Source organism: Mobula hypostoma, chromosome 10 (assembly GCF_963921235.1).
Source record: "Mobula hypostoma chromosome 10, sMobHyp1.1, whole genome shotgun sequence".
In the NCBI taxonomy this organism is placed as follows: Eukaryota; Metazoa; Chordata; class Chondrichthyes; order Myliobatiformes; family Myliobatidae; genus Mobula; species Mobula hypostoma.
The window spans coordinates 116185278-116207879 of NC_086106.1; the positions used below are offsets into that span (position 1 = coordinate 116185278).

Genomic DNA, 22602 nt, shown 5'->3' on the forward strand with positions numbered 1-22602 from the left:
CTGACCTGCAAGAGGCAATAAATATGTAGCCAGGGACGATTTCGCAGAGCCAGTTAGTGTGTTTCACTTGGCTCCTTAGAGTCATACCACTGCAGTGTGCACAATAGCACTATGGATTAAATTTCCACGCTATTGACATGGAGGCAAGCTCCAATCCCAACAAAATTAGTTACAGAACTTAAGTTCAGTGAGAAAGAAATAATCTCAAAATAAGATACCAATGAAAACCTTGAAACTAACAGGCTGTCATTAAAAAAAATATTAAATTATATTGTAGGGAAAGGGATGGTGAGGACTAATAACTCGTAACTAGGACTGTGGATTGTGCTAATGAGTCATCAAAAGTAGAGACAATGAGCATTTTTCAGGAACTTCACTGATTATGTGAATTTTCTAAGTATTGTTGCAATAGAACAAACACAAGAAAATCTGCAGACATTGGAAATCCAAAGCAACACTCATAAAGCGCTGGAAGAACTCAGCAGGTCAGGCAGCATCTATGAAAAAGAGTAAACAGTCGACGTTTCAGGCTGAGACACTCCATCAGGACTAACAGAAAATTGGATTTGCTGTTAGACCTGTAATTAATCATTTTATTCGGTAAATAGGACCTAGTCTGTTCCTTATTTAAGCCTTCCTATTGGCACCATTCAGTTATGAAAATGTAGCTTTACTGATTATCTCTTCATCTGAGAATGTAAAAGCTGTATGACATCTCCGTTCAGGTAGGTCAGCTTTGATTGGTCTCCTGGTGCGCACCAGTTTAAAAAAAATAATTCGCCCATTATGATGACACCAGCTACATCTGGCCTTTCCATTTGCTCCTACAATTGGCGAAAGGGTATCTAACAGTCTTACCCTGACCACAAAGTGAATGACCCTAAATGCCCTGTGAAATTTATGGGTGGTCACTCTGTTCTCAAGCTGGCAACCACCAGCAGTTACTCCATGACAAGTGGGGATTGGAACTAAAAAAACATTGACCTTGTCAGTTACACCTACATCCCAACAATAAAGTGAAAATGTAAATCCCACTGAAAGCATAAAATGGGCATTGTAGGAGTATATTGCACAGAAACCTGGTGACCGTTCTACCATTCAATATGATCATAACAAGAGATTCTACTTCGTCCACTCAAATCTCCTGGTATTTTTCTAGATCAAAAATCTATTCATGTGAAGCTCAAATCCTGAGGTGCAGAACCTCATAGAGTTTCAATCACAGGATCGCTCTGAATTGAGTGATTTTATGGGGATTCACAGCTGGATATCAGTTTAGAACTTCCTGTTACAACTGTCTTCATTTAGCATTTTTCAATAGAGGTTACTACAGCTTCTCTTCCTCAGCATCAACCCTCCTCCTCCTACCACACTCTTCGCCCCATGTTCCTTATCTACAATAACCTTCTCATCTCCCTTCCCCTTCTCGTGAAGGCACTGCTTGTTGTTAGGGTTACCCACTCCAGCAGTACACATGCCTGGTTAGGGTACATCTTGTATTCTGTAGGCAGTAGTGGCACCAGTTACTGGACTTGGAGGAAGAACAGCTTGGATTTATCAGAATGGCACCTGAAAGTTAAGTAATGATTTGATTGGCTTTCAAATATTATCAGATAAATCAAAAAGATAAAGTGAATCACTGACTGTGGAAATCTAAAACACGAGGTAAAGCCTTAGAATAAAGAATAGATTCCGTAGATTTATGAAACACTTCTACATACAAAAAGTGGCAGAAATCTGGAAAATCTGCAAAGAGAAAATTGTCCATTCTTAACTATAGAATAGATTGGCAGATTTTATTAACCTATTGGATCTAAGGGAGGGGGAAGGAACGGGTGGGGTAGGGAGGCAAATATGTGGACTTCAGTCACAGATTAGGCACATCTCAGTAGATGGTAAAACAAACTCAAGGTGATAAATAAGCCACACATTCTCCTAACGTAGTAACACTGTTAGAAGACCAGCCATTTATGCACTGGTTCTCATCCTCATTCAATTCATCAGACCACATCACTGGAAGAAACTCTTGCACATATCACCAGGCTAAGGCAGCTGAGAGTGTTTGTGAGGTATCGTTAGAGTCAGAAACCATAGAGACCTAGATGTATCATACAGACCTAACTAGGCAATAAGTGCACCAGCTGACATATGTAGTCCGACAACGCCCAGGTAAAGAACAACAGTATCTGAAACTTACTGGATGCAGTGAGGAGTTCTTTATGCAGCTTGTAAGTCATCACTGGCTCTTCAAGATTCCTACGTTGGACCAAAAGTAGGTTTCATTCTTTATTCAACAGAAAACATCATAATTTGTACAAACCAGAAGGATTAACATGTGCATAGATTCCATGGCCTAAAACCTGTTCAGCAGTGTGCAGACATCAATTAAGTGCACAGAATTAGGAATAAAGACTGGATCACAAAGGGAAAATGCTGATAAGGGGAGACGCGGTAGCATAACGCTATTACAACACCAGTAACCTGGGTTCAAGTCCGCCACTGTTTAGAAGGAGTTTGCAGGTTCTCCCTGTGACTGTGTGGGTTTCCTCCCCATACTCTACTTTCCTCCCACACTCCAAAGTCATACAGGGTTAGTAGGTTAATTGGTCCTGTTGATGTAAGCGGGCGGCGCGGGCTTGTTAGGCCAGAAGGTCCTGTTACTGTGCTGTATCTCTAAATGAAAAAAACCTAAAACAGCACTGACGGTATTAAGCAAATAGGCTGTACTTTGCACTTGCATTTTCATACACGTACTCGCGCACGACACTGGCCACAGGGACTTTAAATACTGGAAGGCTGGAACACAAGTTGCCCGAAACGCAGGCGAATGCCTCAACCAATGCTACCAAGGAAGATTCAGCTCTCTGACATTGATGCAGTTTAATGTGGATAAATTTGAGGTTATCCACTTTGGTGGCAAGAACAGGAAGGCAGATTATTATCTAAATGGAGTCAAGTTAGGAAAAGGGGAAGTACAACAAGATCTAGGTGTCCTGGTTCATCAGTCACTGAAAGTAAGCATGCAGGTACAGCAGGCAGTGAAGAAAGCTAATGGCATATTGGCCTTCATTACAAGGGAAGTTGAGTACAGGAGCAAAGAGGTCCTTCTGCAGTTGTACAAGGCCCTGGTGAGACCACACCTGGAGTATTCTGTGCAGTTTTGGTCTCCAAATTTGAGGAAGGACATTCTAGCTATTGAGGGAGTGCAGCGTAGGTTCCCGAGGTTAATTCCCGGGATGGCGGGACTGTCATATGTTGAAAGATTGGAGCGACTGGGGTTGTATACACTGGAATTTAGAAGGATGAGAGTGGATCTGACTGAAACATATAAGATTATTAAGGGATTGGACACGCTAGAGGCAGGAAACATGTTCCCGATGTTGGGGGAGTCCAGAACCAGAGGCCACAGTTTACAAATAAGGGGTAGACAATTTAGAACGGAGTTGAGGAAAAACTTTTTCACACAGAGGGTTGTGGTTCTGTAGAATGCTCTGCCTCAGAAGGCAGTGGAGGCCAATTCTCTGGATTCTTTTCAGAAAGAGTTAGATAGAGCTCTTAAAGATAGCGGAGTGAAGGGATATGGGGAGAAGGCAGGAAAAGGGTACTGATTGTGGATGATCAGCCATGATCACAGTGAATGGTGGTGCTGGCTCGAAGGGCTGAATGGCCTACTCCTGCACCTATTGTCTATTGATACCAAAGGGAAATTTGTGGAGGTTATACAAAAAGTGAAAGGATTGTTTTTGATGGACGTCACTGTGAAAGGCAGTCACTGATGATGGAGGCTAAAGGATTCCCACACTCAAGCAACAAGGACCAAAAGTGCAGGATAAAGGAACACAAGGCACAGAGCAATCTAGCACTCCTTACCTTCTGTCCCACCCCAGCATTTCCTTCACAGCTGAACACCTGCCATTCCACAGGTCCGCTCCAACACTTCCCAAACAGGCCTAGCTTCAGGCTGCAACAGTCCTTCCTACTCAATGTACCAGCTCCAAGCCACACAGCACCAGCAAGCACAGTGCCCAATTTTGCCATCGGCTCTGGTACACAATCCTAACAGCCTGGAAAGTGGTGGAAGCAGATTCAATGGTAGTTTCCAAAAGGAATTCAAATAAATATTTCTAGGATGCAGAACTGCAGGGCCATGAAGAGAAACAATGCAAAAATGACTTTGGTTAGCTTGCTAGGAGCTAGCATAAGCATGATGGGCCAAATCAACCCCTACCCCCAGTCATCCAGCTTTACAAAGGTTATACAGCACAGAAACCTGTCCACATCAACATTAACACTCCAGATGAGACTCTGCCAGTCAACATTCCCTCTAATTCTCTTTCCCCACAGCTGTGAGGACCAACCATTGTTCTGAGCAGGAAAACTGGCCGGAAAACTGCACAGCATTTTAAATTCTTTTGTAATATGCACGCTACGTATATTCAGAATGAAAACTGAAAAATCATGAAAGAAAATCTTAGATGTTTCGTAAATTTTCTCACCCGTCTTTATTCCAACTGCGCAGCAACAAAGGCTACGTGTGCAGGGGCATCTCAGTTGCTGCACAGCTGTGCACTCTTGCAGCTTAAAGGGAATGGTGCTGCTAGTATTTCCTCATCAAAATCTCAATGCTATCCTCTGTTGGATTAGACTGTATAATTGTCATTTTCTTCACAGTTTAACAACCTATGCCTGCTTGCATTTTAAATAATTACCTATATGGTGGTCAGTATGTATATATAACTTTTCAGAGTGTCCCTAGTGGTTACAGTTGTTCTGTCTCTTATTCTCGAAGATTACCGAGTATCACATCACTTGAATCGGGGCTATCTGATTGGTTAACTCTTATCTACAAATTTGAATGGAATGGTCCTGATGAAGGGTTTCTGCCCAAAATGTCAATTGTTTACTCTTTTCTATTGATGCTGCCTGACCTGCTGAGTTCTTCCAGCATTTTGCTGTTGGAAATAGCTGTTTATCTGGGGTATAAGAAGGGCAGAGCACATTTTGCTTGCTATCAGCCCCTGATATGCCTGTCCAACCTCCCCTTAAATACTTTACCACTTCATATGGCATCTGTTGTACATGGGGCAACGGAGACAGGCCAGCCCCTATTGACATCAATGGGACTGTAGTTAAGAGGGTGAATAGTTTCAAGTTCCTCATCGAAGATCTCACATACCAAAAAACTTGATCAGTTTGATTACACAACGGGTAATTGGCTCATGTAGTCTAGGCAATTGGAACAGTACTTTGAAGCAAATGAAAGAGCCAGTGAGAAATGAATGCCAATTTTGCTAAGTCCATTGGGTTTAAAGGCAATCAGCTTGCTTCGAAGTTTGACTGCTTCAACCAAACCTGCAGAAATGAACTTTCCAGTTATTGTCGATGTAATGTAGGAACACTTTGTACTGAAGCCATTGCTGATTTCGGAACACTTTAGATTTCATAAATGGAATCTAAAAGAAGGTAAGTCCATTTCAACGTATGTGGCTGAATTGAAGAGATTATCTGAGCATTGTCAATTCGGTGATGGACTTAATGATACACTAAGAGATCGTTTAGTTTGTGGAATCTTAAAAGAAAGCATTCAAAAACAGTTCCTAACTGAAGCACAGCTTATATTCAAATGAGCAGTGGAAATCGCTGTTTCAATAGAAACTGCTGACAGAGATGCAATCGCGTTGCAGTCAGAAATGAAAGTGAGCTTGAACAAAATGTGTTATCTAAACAGAAATGAGCCTGGCTAAACAAATTGTTTAACTGTTGTAGCAGGGGTCTCAATCACCAAACAAATGCAGCTCTAAAGGTGAAACTTGCACAAAATGCAACAAAGTAGGACAAATACAAAGAGCATGTCGGTCAGACAAAAATAAATGGACTGTTCAGTTTTTACTCTGGAAAGAAAGGAGACCAAGATCACTTCATCGTTCCCTGATAAACACCACCACACATTTCTAACAGAATCTTTATACATCTTCTCTGCACCCTCTTCCGTGTCCATGCCCATCAGTGGCAAAATGTTCACCACAGGTCCATTTGTCTAGGGCTTTACTCTTTGGAGAGAAGGAGGATGAGAGGAGACATGATAGAGGTGTACAGGATAATAAGAGGAATAGATAGAGTGGATAGCCAGCACCTCTTCCCCAGGGCACTACTGCTCAATACAAGAGGACATGGCTTTAAGGTAAGGGGTGGGATGTTCAAAGGGAGATATTAGAGGAAGGTTTTTTACTCAGAGTGGTTGGTGCATGGAATGCACTGCCTGAGTCAGTGGTGGAGGCAGATACACTAGTGAAGTTTAAGAGACTACTAGACAGGTATATGGAGGAATTTAAGGTGGGGGCTTATATGGGAGGCAGGGTTTGAGGGTCGGCACAACATTGTGGGCCGAAGGGCCTGTACTGTGCTGTACTATTCTATGTACTCCAAAATCCCCTAGTCCTTCTGCCCTGAGACCAGTGGTGTTGATTAATCATGATTTTATACACCTCTATAAGTCACTTTCGATCTTACCCTTGAATTTTGCCTCCTTTGCCTGCTGAAATCACTAACAGTGCGGCAGACACCACGTTTAAGGTTAAGTAACTAGATTACTGCATTGATATATAACATCTTGAATTGGACTGCTGACATCAATGGTTGACTGCATTTATTCCGGCTAGTTTTTGGCAGAAAAGAAAATTGTCTTTTGCAGTGACCTAAAGACACCATCTACGAAATTTGATCTCATTTTCATGGTTGACAATGGCAGAAAGCTCAGTGTTCAAACCAGCTCACCGCTTCAGTAAAGCTATTTAGATTGGAATAAAGTTGTAAAAATACAGGAGTTGGAGTGGCAGGTGGGAGAGGGGATGTGTGGGGGAGCAGCAACAGAAAAGTAGAATTATGAAAAGCAGCTGAAGACATTTCAAAGGAATGCAATCAGACAGCAGTTGACGGAGACCCAAAAGAGGTGCTGTTGGGGAAATAGATACAAAAAGAGGCCAGCCTTCGAAGGAAGAGAAGATAAGTAGGAAAAGACTATTAAGAAAGGAAATGCAACAATCATCAGACATAGCATGGGATCTTCAGTTGCCAACAATGGAGCAAAGGTGTGGCTGAGATTGGGAAGGAAATTCAGAGATTTTCCACAGACAGGTATGGAATTTTCTACATTGTGGGCTGAGGTGGTGGGCAGAGAGATACGGATGCACCCGTCAAACATGTTCAGGCAGGGCGAGGAGGATTTTAAATCTGAGAGGGCAAAAGAACCGAGTGCAGGTCAGTCAGTGAGCAAAGGAGAGGTAGCTGACTGGGTATTGGCTGCGATGGATTATAAGCAACTATACTTCACATGAGCCAGAAGTTATGTGCAGTGGCTGAGCGAGTTGAAGAACAGTATATTACAGTACAGGCCTTTCAGCCCATTATGTTGCACCCACCCATTAACCTATTCAAAATTAATCTAATGCTTCCCCATCCTCAAGGCACAACCCTCCATTTTTCTTTAATCCATGTCTTTGAAACACCTCTAATGTATCTGCCTCTAACACCAACCCTGTCAGGGCATTTTACACACCCACCACTCTCTGTATAAACATATTGTCTCTGCCATCCCTCCTATCTTTTCTTGCAATCACTTTAAAAATTATGCCTCCCTCGTATATGGGGGGAAAGCACTGCCTGTCATTGGAAAACAACACATCTGAGAACTTTAGAAGGAAAAATAGGTTGAAGATGGGCTAGTGGTTTGTTTTGAGGGGGTGGTGAGGCATCACTTGAAGCAAGGGGAGGTTCACAAGGATCTGTAGCTTGGAGTCTCGGGAGAGATTGAACAGCCAGTGATCTAATAAGAATGCTGCCTCCGCAAATTCCTCCAAATCCACTGGAACAAAGGGTGAGCCAAAACCTGTTCCTTGCACATCTTCAGGTCAGAGCCCAGAGGGTGGTGATTCCAGAGGTTGGGGACTGAGGCTTAAAGCCTCTAGGTCGGGAAGCAGGGCTTTTGGAGGTACTAGGTTTGTGAACTTTGGGTCACGGTCTGGAGGTTGGAGGACCGGAGGTGGTCTGTCCTGGGGTTGGAGGCACATCTACGTATGTGGGTGGGGGTGGAAGAGGGTGGGAAAGGGGTTTGTGTTGTTTGTTGTATGTTGTTCTATGAACATTGTGGGCATGCTGTATTGATGCCAGAATATGTACTGGTACTTGCTGGCTGCGCCCAGCACATCCTCAGTTGTCTTGGTTTTTAATGCAAACAACATGTTTAACCGTATGTTCTGATGTTCCCATGATTAATAAATAAATCTAAATCAAATCTAAATCTGCTGGGTCAACATACCTTAGTTAGGGCCTTAGGTCCCAGAGTGAGATCAGGTTGAGGAACTGAGTCACAGAAAATGATTGAATAGGTTAGAACTTCATTCCCTGGAGTGCAGGAGAATACGGGGAGTCATATACATGATTATGAGGGGTAGGCTTTTTCCACTGAGATTGGGCAAGACTAGAGCTAAAAGTCATAGGTTAGGAGTTTAAGTTGAAATGTTTAAGGGGAACATGAGAGGGAATTTCTTCACTCAGAGGGTGAAGAGAGTGTGGAACCAGCTGCCAGTGCAAGTGGTGGATGCAGGTTCAACTGTAGCTTTTAAGAGAAGTTTGAATAGGTACATGGATGGGAGGGGTATGAGGGGCTATGGTCCAGGTGTGGGTCGATGGGACCAGGCAAGATAACGGTTTGGCACAGGTTAGATGGGCAGAAGGGTGTGTTCTTGTGCTGAAGTGCTCTAAGAGTCGAGGTACTACAACTGGCCACAGTGGGCTGGATGTGCTCTTTAAATACGCAACACCAAACCTCTGAAATAAATACACTATAATGGGAAGAGATTATTAGATGACAGGGAGAAAGACTGGAGATGTGCTCAAAGTTTCCTTGAAATACAAGATCCCCACCAACTCCTGAGAACCTCCAGCCCACGAGTGCTCAAAGCCCCTGGATTGTATTGTGAACCTCGGAGGCCTTCATAAGCAGAGGAAGGAGTGAGTGCGACCACCTCAGCAATTACCTGTCTACCCTCTCTCACATTATTAGGTATACCTGCTCATTAATGCAAATATCTAAACAGCCAATCATGTGGCAGAAACTCAATGCATAAAAGCATGTAGACATGGTCAAGAGCTTCAGTTAAAAGATGAGAACATCTACAGATTCTGGACATCCAAGCAACACACAGAACATGCTGGAGAAGGGTCTCAGCTCCAAATGTCAGCTGTTTAGTCTTCTCCAGAGATGCTGCCTGGCCTGCTGAGTTCTTCCAGAATTTTGTGTGTGTGTTGCAAGAGGTTCAGTTGTTGGTCAGACCAAACATCAGAGTGGAGAATATATCTGATCTAAGTGACTTTGACTGTGAAATGATTGTTGGTGCCAGACAGGGTGGTTTGAGTATCTCGGAAACAGCTGATCTCCTGGGGTTTCAAGATCCACGATTGTTAAATGTTACTTCCTATACATAAATGTAATTGTTACTCAGTATCTGATGCAGCACAAAAAAAGACATTAAAATAAAGAAAACATATTATAATAAAAAACAGAGTAAGTATAAATACACAAGTTAGTTTAGATACATAGATTGACAGCATGTCCATCAAGTGATGCTAGGTTATATATAAGGTGACTGACAGAAATAAGAAAGTAGCGGTGGAGTTAGTGGGTGGCGGTGTTGGGGAAAGGAACTGTTTTTGAGTCTGGTGGTCCTGGCGTGGATGCTACGTAGCCTCCTCCCTGATGGGAGTGGGACAAACAGTCCATGAGCAGGGTGCGTGGAACTCTTCATGATGTTACTGGCCCTTTTCTGGCACCTTCTTTGATTTTCACACACATCAGACTCTAGAATTTATAGAGAATGATGCAATAAACAGAAAAAAAAATCCAGAGAACGACAGATCTGTAGGCGGAAACGCCTTGTTAACGAGAGGTCAGATGAGAATGGCCAGACTGGTTCAATCTGACAAGAAGGTGACAGTAACTCAAATAACCGCGTTATAACAGTGGTGTGCAGAAGAGCATCTCTGAACGCAGAACACATTGAACCTTAAATGGATGGGCTACAGCAGCAGAAGACCACGAACATACACTCAGTGGCCACTTTATTAGGTACATGAGGTATCTAATAACGTGGCCGCTGAGCGCAGCTCAAATTACTGCAAATAGCTCATTAGTCATCTTCAATTACATGTGTTTCTTTAACTGCTGTAACACTAGCACTGGTCTGTTCTCAGTATCAGATGTGCCATCCAACTTTCCCCAAGCTAAGATTAAAACTTAAATGAAAACAATCGCTCTGGAGAGCTGCCATCTGCTACAGAGGAATCAGCTCAAACGTACTGGGAGAACAGAAAGCACAATCTTCTGGAACAAAAACCAACAGGTTTATAACAAGTTTCATCTTAAAAAGCGAATGATGTCTGTCCATTCAGCGGAACCTGCCAGAAATGGGTTGATTTCTGCCCAGTTCAAAGGCCCCCATTACTTTCAACTTTGTGCCAGAGTCCTCTCTTGGACTTAAACATAAAGAGCAGGTTCTCAGCCCAAATCAGTCACTCTTGATGATCCAAACAATCTGTTGCCTGAGGAACTTGCATTCCCAGGGAGATAGCTATTGTATAAAAATGCCAGGGCTCCTCTATGCAGCGATACAATGGCAGAAAAATGGTAAATTGAGGAGATTCCTGATGGCAACAGAGGCAGCCAGTATCATTGCTAGCTCTAGAACAGGGGTTCCTAACCCGGGGTCCACAGACCCCCTCAGTTAATTGTAGGTGTCCATGAACAAAGAAGGTTGGGAACCCCTGCTCTAGGAGGTCAGCCATTGCAAGTGCAGACCTAGACACTGGAACAGAGGACAAAAATGAAAAACATTTTGTGAACAGAGGGGAACTGAACAAGCTGAAAGGCCCTAGGCCATCTCTGTAGCCATCGGTTGTTCAAGACACAATGTGCTCAGCTAAGGCAATGTGACAGTGGAGAAGACTGCAGCAAGAGGTAGCCCGCCCAACGCAGTCTGGGCCTGTTCAAGAACAGTTTACCCACAGTCTGGGGTCTTGCAGACATTATTTCCTGAGCTTTGCATTGTACTTGCCAGTGGTGGACTGATATGTCGTCATTAAATACCATCACCTCTTCATATTATTTTAATTTTATTCAGAGATACAGCACTTCCAGCCCAATAAGCTCACGCTGCCAATTACACCCGGGGGATCAATTAAGCCGTATGCCTTTGGAACGTGGGAGGGAACTGGACCACCCACACGGTCACGGGGAGAATGTACAAACTCCTTACAGGCAGCAGTGGCAATTGAACCTGGGTTTCTGGTGCTGCACAGCATTACGCTAATCTCTAGGCTTCCATGCCACCCCCTTATTACCATCAGGGAGGTGGGTACAGGAGCCTAAACATCCACACTCAACATTTTCTTCCTCTCTGCCGTCAGAGTTCTGAACTGTCCATGAATCCGTGGACACTACCTCATTATTCATTCTTTGTACTATTTAGTTATGCAATAGTCTAGTCCTTCCAGTGGGTGTTTAGAATTACTAAACATATCTGATGCATCTCTGATTTAGAGTCTCTCGTTGTCCATTTGACTCCATTGTGTCTCGGTTGGTGCCTTGAAATTCATATCTCTTCAAATATTCACTTCAAAGTTCAATAATTCTGGTTCCAATAACTTTCCACACAATGTATTTTTACATCATGACAACACATGGCATTTAAGAAAATATTTCTCCTTAGTTTTTTGAATATTATGTTAAATATGTGCCCCGTGGTTAGTGACCTTCCTGCATTGGCAAGTTTCTCCCATCTATTCTATCCGAGCACTCATCCATCATAGTCATCTCCTCTCCAAGAGGGAACAAGAGTAGCTTCTCCAGTCACTCCACTTAACTCCCCAAACCTGATACCATTCCAGGAACTAACTACTTACTCTTGAGGGGTTGAGTATCCAGTCTTCTCAATTTAGAATGTAATCTGACCAGCTGAAGATTTGATTCCTAACTTCAGATACATTTGATGTTATTATTCAAATCCATCTACAAAGTTTGAGGTGCATCCAGGTCCATTACATCTCAATAAAAATTTCTACCAATAGGTCACCTGCTAAAACTTGCTTACCACGCTTTTTCACCTGTTGGAAATGAGAGAAACTTACATCAACAACTTGTAAGAAAATGATACCAGTAGTTCCCTACCTGAGATAGTGCTTCAGCGCACTGGTGATTGTCTTCATGTCCCATTCTTCGCTCTGCAGGTCAACATCACCGGGATGATTTGGATCTGAGAAACCAGGAACTACAGTCACTGCAAAGCTTCATCTGGAAAGATCAGTGAACCGAACCCTGAGGAAATTTGGTTTTCTATGAGGACATTGCATAGGCCAGTTTTCAGAATAGAGGAACGACAAGAGGGAATGGAAAATTTTAGTGTACCATATTCACGCAAAGGATTTCTGATATGGTTAACCTGCTTCCCAACTCCTGCCGTAGCCTCTGATCCATTTGTCCTGCTCAGGTTAAATTTCCACCATTTCATGTCAACGTTTGGTATTTGTGGTGAAGCTCATTCTCCCTTCACCAATTTTCTGCTCTCCAGTTCTGAAGCTGACAAGCACCTACTGAACTCGACAGATATTCTTCAGCACAGCCCAATAAGCAATGTCAGGAACAGATCATGGAAATGGAGTGACTTAGAATCACAATCGTTGAAAACTATTTCTTCGACCCTCCACATCCATGCCAACCAAGCAATCTTGCAGAGAGCCCCCAGGACATCCTTAGGCGTGTTGGCTGTTAATGCAAACAACGCACTTCTCTGTCTGTTTCAATGTACAGTACCGTGCAAAACACTTCACCACACATATATATACTGTAGCTAGGGGGCCGAAGACTTTTGCACAGTTCTGTATTTGTCAACATGTAGCAGACAGCAAGTTTGTCAATCTGGTGGGAGCAAAGGATGTTGGGAATGGTGAGGGTGGAGTGTCGCAGGAGGGGTGTGGGACAGGTGGCAGAGAGGGAGTGCCAGGGGCGGAGGCTGGTGCGGGCGCAGGCACAACCAGTCTTGAGACACCAGGGAAGATCATTTGATTCCAAACAATTGATTTATTGATCATTACAGAATGTCTCTCTGCTGCTTCCTTCTCCTTTTCCCAACCATGATTCCCCTCTCCCTGCCCCCTTCCCACTTTCAGTCCACAATAGAGACCCATATCAGAATCAGATTTATCATCACTCACATTTGTCACGAAATATATTTTTTCTTGCGGCAGCAGTACAGTGCAATACATAAAATCACTACAGTACTGTGCTAAAGTCTGAGGCACCCTGGTTAAATACATGTGCGTAAGACTTTTGCACAGTACTGTATGTACATGTGATAAATAAATCTGAATCACCAAACTTACCTTACTCTTCCTAGAGTCGAAGAGTCATTCATCACAGTATTAGAAAAGCTGGTCTGCTCTATGCCAGTCTGGGATTCTGTTTACTCTGATCTACCTGCCCCTGAACTATATCCCTCCATACCCATCTCATCTATGTACCAATCCCAACTTCTCTTGAAAGTTACAATTGAACCCACATTCACCACTTCCACTGACAGCTCGTTCCAGACTCACTCCCCTCTGAGTGAAGTAGTTCGTCCTCAGATTTCCCTGAAATATTCTTTGTTGCATTTCCATCCGTATGAATTCCTCCTCAGATTTCCCTGAGATTTTCCTTGTTGCATCTCCATCCGCATCTGAGTTTCTCCTCAAATTTCCCTGAAATATTCCCTGTTGCATCTCCATTTGCACTGAGTTCCTCCTCAGATTTCCTTGAAATATTCTCCCTCAACTCCTCCCTTTCTCCCCCACCTCACTGATTCTTGCACCACCCATCTACACTGGGTGTAAACTACAGAGGGCCATTAACAACCCAGCCAGAATGTGCAAGGAAACCAGAGCAATTGAGCAAAATACAGTCACAGAGAGATCATGTGAACTTCATATAACCAGCAGAGGTCAGGATTGAACCCATATGTCTGAACCTGTGAGACAGCAGCACCAACCACTGCTCCACCCTTTGTCTTTGCCAGTTGTCCGTCATGTCCAATGATGACGGGAAACCTGTGCAGAAAAGTTTTTAAAATAGAAAAGCCATTCCACTCGGACAGTCCCACTCTCTCAACCTCGGAAATCCAGGTACAAGTAGTCTCCGTAAATGGAATCATCCTTGGTTGACCGGGGCTTCTGTGCCTCACTATGCCTCTCCATGAAGCATTGCAGAACTTCCTTCCTGTGTTCCTGGCCGCTGGATCTCACTGTTGACCTCATCCAGCCAGTCCGCCAGATGCGACTTTGCATGCTGCGACAGGCACATCCCTATCTCACCGGGGAGCAAGGACCGCTAACTACCCTCACTTGATTTAGCCTGCCGGTCGAATCAGGGTGTGGCCGCTGCCACATACAAACAGCTACCTGAAGCAGTAGGTGGGAGTCGAGTGTCCAGTGGGAACAAAAAAAAGTGAGTGAACCGACCCGGAATGGACATGACAAGCCCCTTCACCAGAGGTGCTACCCCTCCCTGGACTCCCCATACAACCTGTCCTTATCTCTTATTATAACCCATCTTCTGTTATCAGGATTTACCCTGTTCCCCTTTACCCCACTACACGATATTTCCTATACTGAGTGAGTCTAGACTAGAGGGCACAGCCTCAGAATAGAAGGACGTCCTAGTAGAACAGGGTTAAGTAGGAATTTCTTTAGCCAGAGGGTGGTGAATCTGTGGAATTCACCGCCACAGATCGCTGTGGAGGCCTAGTCACTGGGTGTATTTAAAACTGAGGTTGATTGGTTCTTGATTAATAGGGGTGCCAAAGGTTACGGGAGAAGGCAAGAGAATAGGGTGAGAAAAATCATAAATCAGCCATGATGGAATGGCAGAGCAAACTCAATGGGCCGGATGGCCTAATTCTGATCCTATGTCTTATGGCCTTAGGTCTTGTGGTCTAATAATTTCATATATTCAACTATGCCCAACATAGAAGGAAGAAACTAACCCACCATGCCCTTGACTGTCCCGACAACCTGAATCAGCACATTATTCTAAGCTGTACACTACATTAGGAAGCGGAGAAAAAGATGTATTTCCATGGGATAATGGATGCAATAGCACTCGGAAGATGCATAATTTGTGGGGTGGTACGGTAAGTGCAACGCTTTACAGCTCGACTGACCAGGGTTCAATTCCCGCTGTTGCCTGTAAGGATTCTGTATGTTGTCCCCATGAGTGCACGTGTTTTCTCCGGGTCCTCCTGTTTCCTCCCACACTCCAAAGGTGTACGGTTTAGGGTTACTAAGTTTTGGACAGGCTATCCTGGCACCAGAAGAATGCTGACACTTGTGGGCTGCCCCCAGCACATCCCTGGTCTGTGTTGATCATTGACACAAACAATACATTTTACTGTATGCTTCAATGTGGCAAATAAAGCTAACTGTTATCATTGCAATCTTTATCTTAAGCCATACCAATGAAAAAATTACAACTGTTCTGAGATTCAATAAAGGCCAGGACAGAAAATAACACAAATTAATTTAAGTCTTAGGTAGGTACGTGGAGCTTAGAAAAATAGAGGGCTATGCGGTAGGAAAATTGTGGGCAGTTTCTAGAGTAGATTACATGGTGGGCACAACATTGTGGGCTGAGGGGCCTGTGATGTGCTGTAGATTTCTCTGTTCTATGAATTAAAGGCTATATTGCATTTTACGATGAGCCTTTGCCATTCAATTACCACACAACCTATGCTCAACTAGTAGCATTCTTGAAGTTAGCAATAAAACAGGTAGTTTATAAGCCTGAGTGTAAAGGTCGTGTCGCAGCAATCAATCAGGAACTGTGATAATGCTAACTCAGTGAAGCTGTCATCCTGCATTATAACCATATATACTAATGGTTGCCAGCGAAGGTGACAATTCAGAACAAGGAAGCAGTTTAGCAATCAAAATACCATATATTCAGAAATATACAACTTCCTCTGATTTGTCCCTGCAGCTGAGCTAAAGAATCCACACAACTTTTGATTGACTCATGGTGCTCTACAGCTGAATAACTTTATTATCTAATCCATTTCTCTCCACAGACACCACTTGATGTGCTGGCCACTTCCAGCATTCTCCCATTTGCTTTCAGACTGTGATAACCAGGTTCCTGCATTTGTTTGGCTTCAGTCTCATTAATCTATTAATCAGACAGCTCTATAAACACTGGAATCACCTTAACAACTGAAGCCTCACCCGATCAGCGATATTCTCTTTGTCCTAGCCATCCCAGCTCCAAACGCCCTGTGACTTAAACTTATTTCCTCTCGTCCAGTTAAAATGAAAAGTCTCTGACCCAATGCTGTAACTTTCTCCCCCTCTTCTCAGATGCTGCCTGACCTGCTGAATACTTCTTCCTCTAATCTCCACCCTGACCTTTTACCTCTTCTCACCTGCTTACTACTTCTCCCCAGGTCCCTTCCTCCTTCCCTTTCTCCCATGGTCCACTCTCCTCTCCTACCAGATTCTTCTTCTCCAGCCCTTTATGTTTCCCACCCACCTAACTTTGCTTATCGGCTTCCAGCTAACCTCCTTCCCCTCACCTCTCTCCACCTTTTTATTCTGGCACCTTCCCCCTTCTTTCTCAGTCCTGAAAAAGTGTCTCAGCCCGAAATATTGACTATCTATTCATTTCCAGAGTCATTAACTGACCTGCTGTGTCCCTCCAGCTCTTTATGTGTTCTGGTTTGTGGTTTTCTGTTCTTCTTTCAGATTTCTGTCAACCACAATTTTATTTTCAGTTTGAATTACTATGCAGTTCATAAACCACTGGAAAAAATTAGCCTTACAATGTTGATTGTGGAACTAACAGGGCATCCAGCACAAAACACAGCAACTTATCTGCCTTGGACTAAGACATCTGGAGTTCCCTCTGCACATCTCTCCTACCTCCTACATTCAAAATTGTCCAGAACTCTGCGACCCAAAATTCACTTGGCCTGTCTAAGTTGGCTGATTCACAAGTCCCAGCTATGCAACTCAAGTGACCTTAAAAGTGACAATGATACACATTCAAATCCCTCCCGTATCCAATCCCAGCCATTCTCCAATCTCCACTAATCCAACAAATACCATATAACTGTGTCATTCCAATTCTGAGTCCTGGAAGGCTTCCCATTTTAAAAAACGCCAGCACTGGTGATTATACTTGCAACTGCTGTGTCCTAAGCTCCGCAAGCCTTATCCGTTAACTTGGACCGTAAGTACACCCAGACTCTTCAAAGTTTCTCCATCCCAACAGCTTTTTCTATCCTAATCTGGTCATCGAGTCACACACACAGCATGGGTTTGTTCCAACCCCTCCTTGTGAACTCAAGTGTCCATCCGAGCTTACCCCATTCAAAGTTCAAAGTACATATGTCACCATATTAAAACCTTGAGATTCGTTCCCTCACAGGCATACTCGGTAAATCTCATAATCATAATAGAATCAGTGAAACGCTGCACCCAACAGAACAGACAACCAGTGTGCAAAAGGGAACAGACTGTGCAAATACAAACAAATAAATAAATAAGCAATAAATATCAAGGACATGAGATGAAGAGTCCTTGAAAGTGAGGCCATAGGCTGTGGGAACATTTCAATGACAGGACAAGTGAAGTTGAGTGAAGTTATCCCCTCTGTCTCAAGAGTCCGATGGTTGAGGACTAATAATTGTTCCTGAACCTGGTGGTGTGAGTCCTGAGGCTCCTGTACTTTCTTCCTGGTGGCAGCAGTGAGAAGAGAGCATGACCCAGGTGGTTGGGGTCCCTGATGACGGATGCTGCTTTCCTGCGACAACGTTCTGTGTAGATGTTCTCACTGGTAGGGAGGGCTTTACTCATTTGCTCAGGTTTAGCCGAATTCCTCTAAACCTTTCCCTCCTCTGAACCTGTCCAAATGCCTTTAAGTGCCATTACTGTACCTGCTCCATGCACCATATATCCACCATCCATTGCATGAAGCTGCTCCTTTGTAAATCTTTTCCCTCTTGTCCTGATCTTACGCCCTCATGTTTTTGAGTGCTTTTCCCTAGAGAAAGACTTGCGCGTATTCATCTTACCTATGTCCTATCATGATTTTATAAACCTCTATAAAGACCAAAGCTCCAAGAAATAAAGTCATAGCCCACCCAACTTCTCCCTATAACTCAGGTCCTCGAGCCCTGGCAACATTACCAAACATTTTGGCGTTTACTGAATCTTGATAGCCGATGGTGATATTCATATCTTGGTCTATCTCTTTCTGTGGATCAGTGTAAATTTTTACTTTACAACAACGCCTTACACAGTTAAAGGTGCTACCTCAATGCACATTGTTAGTACCTCCAATAGACCACATCATAGTGCAATACCGCCTCTCAAGCTAAGGTCTCCAACTTACTTCGCAATTTTGGTGAATTGATCAAATACATAAAACAAAAAGAAAACAATGGCACTAAAATAAATTTAAACTAGATTTTTTATTATCAATCCAAAATGCAAGAGATTTAGCAGTTGCTGGAAATCTTGATCAACACACACAAAATGCTGGAGGAAGTCAGGAGGTCAGGCAGCAACTGGGGAAAGGAATAAACGATGAAGTTTTGGGCAGAGATCCTTCATCAGGACTGGAAAGGAAGGGGGAAGAAGCCAGAATAAAAAGATGGAGGGAGAGGGATAGAGTAAAAGCTGGCAAGTGATAGGTGAGACCTAGGTGAGGGGGATGGTGGGTGGATTGGGGAGAGGGAACGAAATAAGAAACCTGGAGGTATTTTATCAATTCAATCCTCGCCATGGGCCAATCTACAAACACTGAAGGAGCTGAAAGAGCAAAAGGGCTTTCACAGACAGCTCTAATGTGGGAAATCTGAAATCCTCGGAATTCTTTAGAAATTGACAATGACAAGTATCAGGACATGGTACCCCTTTAGAAGCACAGACCCCGGCTCCCACTACAAACTAAATGGCAAAGGAGTTGGAGAAATGGTTGAGGTGGTCAGAGCTGGGACTTCGCAGAAATAAAACTCCTTCCATTCATACACTGCTTCCCATGTCTCCTTCAATCTAAGTCAAAAAATTCATATCCAATCATATGCTTTTGAATTGCAAAGCGTCAACATGGTAGCTAACAACATAGCAAAATCCCATCAGCACCAATACGACCCAGAGTAGATCTGCAGAGCTTTTCAACAGGAGTCTTCCTCTACTCACCACTGAATTGAGCCAGAGTACAGAAAGCACACACCGCCAAGCTCAAGAACAGTTTCTACGCTGCTCTTACAAGACTATTTAAAAGTTCCTGGACTCCCGACCTCACAGTCTACCTCGTATTGACCTTGCACCTTACTCTTTACCAGCACTGCACTTTCTCTGTAGCTGTTACATTTCATTCTTCATTGTTATTGTGTCACCTTGTTCTATGTCAATGTACTGTGAAATGATCTGGTCAGTATGAAAAATGCATACTAAATGTTTTTCCACTGTATCTTGGTACATGTGACAATAATAAACCAATTCCAATTCTACATCTTTTCTACATTGGCTGTTTGTCAGTCTTTGTTATGTATAGTTATTCATAAATTCTATTGTATTTATTTTTCAGTGAATTGCTGCAAGAAAATAGACCTCAAGGTAGTATATGGGGACATACAGTTCTGTGCAAAAGTCTTAGGCACATGTCTATAGCTAGAGTGCCCAAGCCTTTAGCACAGTACTGTAGTAATTTTATGTATTACACTGTACTGCTGCCACAAAAAACAACAAATTTCATGACACATGTGAGTGTTGATAAACCTGATTCTGATATGGGTCTCTATCGTGGATTGAGAGTGGGAAGGGGACGAGGAGAGGGAAATCATGGTTGGGAAAAGGGGAAGGGAGAGGGGAGGGAGCAGGAAGCACCAGAGAGACATTCTGCAATGATCAATAAAGCAATTGTTTGGAATCAAATGACCTTGCCTGGTGTCTCAGGGCTGGGTGTGTCTGCGCCCACACCACCACCCCCGCCCCACCCCCACCCGGCATTCCTTCTCCACCACCTGTCCCGCTGCCCTCCCGCTGCCCTCCGTCCTCACCACTCCCAACATCCTCTGCTCGTGCCAAATTTACAAACTTGCTCTCTGCCCCATGTTGACAAATACAGTACTGTGCAAAAGTCTTAGCACCCTAGCGATATTTGTGTGACTAAGACTTTTGCACAGTGCTATACATGTACTCTGATATATAAAAAAATTACTTTAACATCCTGAAAAGCATAAATGATTCACATTTTTAATAAGCTTATTTTCTCAGTAATCATATACATTCCAAATGTATTTACTAATAGTTTACAAAATGAAATGGTGGGATTTGAACTCTAATCTGTGTATTACTAATCCAGTGACATAACCACTGTGCTGCATCATCTCAAATGGTCTACACAGACTTAATCCGACATAGACACCCTTCCCCAGCAGTACAAAAGCAAGTGTCAGTGCAGAAGTACCAGTAACATTCTCACGAGCAGTGTTCTCACCGAAATACTGAGTTAGTAGTTTCTGTACTTGGAAGCTGCCGCCAACTGTTCTGTATACACCCTCTGTGGTGATCCCTGCAACGATAAAAAAAAATCCAAAATCACAATTTGATTAAAAACACGACTTAACACTGCCTTAACTTCTCAGAAAAGTCTTAATTGACGTTAATGAAAAGGAAGTTTGTAGCATTAACCAGCCATGCTCCACATCTTTACCCTGGGGTTTCTGCAGAGTAGGGGATGGAGGGGAATGGGGAAGATGAGTAAAAGCCGCAAGGGACCCAGTCTATCACCGAAAAGCCTCTCCCCACCATTGAGCACATCTACAGGGAGCACTGGCACAAGAAAGCATCCATCACCAAGGACTCCATTATCCAGGCCATGCGCTCTTCTCCCTTCTGCCATCAGGAAGGAGGTACAGGAGACTGGGTCCCACACCACCGGGTGCAGGAACAGTTGTTACCCTGCAACCATCAGGCTCCTCAGTGACACGGGAAGAAAATGTCCCACCTTTGGACTCCACAGCGTTAATGCATCTCCTCACAAACTTCAAGCCAAGCTCACTCAATTGCACTGAAAGACAAACATAAAGCCAGTGAAACTCAGTCAGTCAATAACAGGTAACTTCAAAATTCTCAAAGTAAGTAAGTGAGGAGTAAACACATACTTTCTTCTGGTTTTGCATTTGGAGTGATATAGATCTGGAATTCAAAGCAGAAAAATGACCATCAGTTAACTCCAGACAGTGTAATACCAACTCTCAATTCAATATATTTCTCCCAGTTAACTTACTCTCTTCTCTCAGAAGATGAAGAATACATCTAGAACTGAAATTTGTCTACAGACACTTGCATTAAACACTCATGAACCATTCTACTAACTTCATAGATGGACCATAGACAGTACTGCCTTTCAGTCCACAATGTTGTGCAGATAGTTTAGCCTAGTCCAAGATCAATCTAACCTGTCCCTCCTGTGTATCCCTCCATTTTTCTTTCATCCATATGCCTGAGAGGTTTTTAAATGTCCCTAATGTATCTGCCTCTACCAGCACCCCGTCAGTGAGTTTCCTGCACTCACCACTCTCTATGTAGAATCCCACCCATCACATCCTCCTAAACTTCCCTCGAAACACCTTAATGTTATGACCCTTCATATTAGCCCTTCCCACCCTGAGAAAAAGGTTCTGAATGTCCACTCTAACTATATCTCTTATCATCTGATACACCTCTATTGAGTCACTAGGTTCAGGAACAATTATTACCCCTCAACAACTGGCTCCTGAACCAGAGGGATAACTTCACTTGCCCCATCTCTGAACTGTTCCCACAACCCATACACTCATTTTTAAGAACTCTTCATCTCATTTTCTCAATATTTACTGCGTATTTATTTATTATTTTTATTATTAATTTTTTTTTTGTATTTGCACAGCCTTTTGCACACTGGTTTTCTGGCCTGTTGGTGTGGTCTTTCATTGAATCTATTATAGTTTTTGGATTGAGTATCCCCGCAAGAAAATGAATCTTAGGGTTGTATATGGTGACACATGTGCACTTCGATAATAAATTTACTTTGAATTGTGAATCTCTCATCCTACTTCACTCCGAAGAATAAAGCACTAGCTCACTAACCTTTCCTTCTAAGATGTTCCCTAATGCAGGTAGCATCCTGGGTAAATCTAGTCTACACCCTCTCTAAAGCATCCAGATCCTTCCTGTAATGAGGTGACCAGAACTGAACACCGTACTCCAGCTTCAGTCAAACCGTAGTTCAGATTCAGAATGAACTGGGGTGCCACAGTAGCGTAGAGGTGAGCACGGCGCTTTACGGTACCAGCAATCCAGGTTCAATACCCGCTCGCTTCTGTAAGGAGATTGTACGTTCTCCTCATGACCGTGTGGGTTTCCTTTGGATACTCCGGTTTCCTCCCGCATTCCAAAGGCGTACCGGTTGGTAGGTTAATTGGTCATTGTACATTGTCCAGTGATTAGGCTAGGATTAGATCGAGGGATTGCCAG

At 43.3% G+C, this 22602-nt stretch overlaps 1 protein-coding gene across 1 annotated transcript in view; it reads right to left on the reverse strand.

Annotated features, from left to right (window-relative positions):
* LOC134353132 (oligophrenin-1-like) overlaps positions 1-22602 on the reverse strand; it is a 241667-nt gene that overhangs the window by 72264 nt on the left and 146801 nt on the right. The window contains exons 12-16 of the mRNA XM_063061073.1: positions 21249-21282; positions 21092-21154; positions 20582-20656; positions 12221-12305; positions 2198-2256 (exon numbers count right to left, since the gene is read on the reverse strand). Of these exons, the coding sequence (XP_062917143.1) occupies positions 2198-2256; positions 12221-12305; positions 20582-20656; positions 21092-21154; positions 21249-21282 (316 nt within the window). The remainder of the gene's footprint in view (positions 1-2197; positions 2257-12220; positions 12306-20581; positions 20657-21091; positions 21155-21248; positions 21283-22602) is intronic.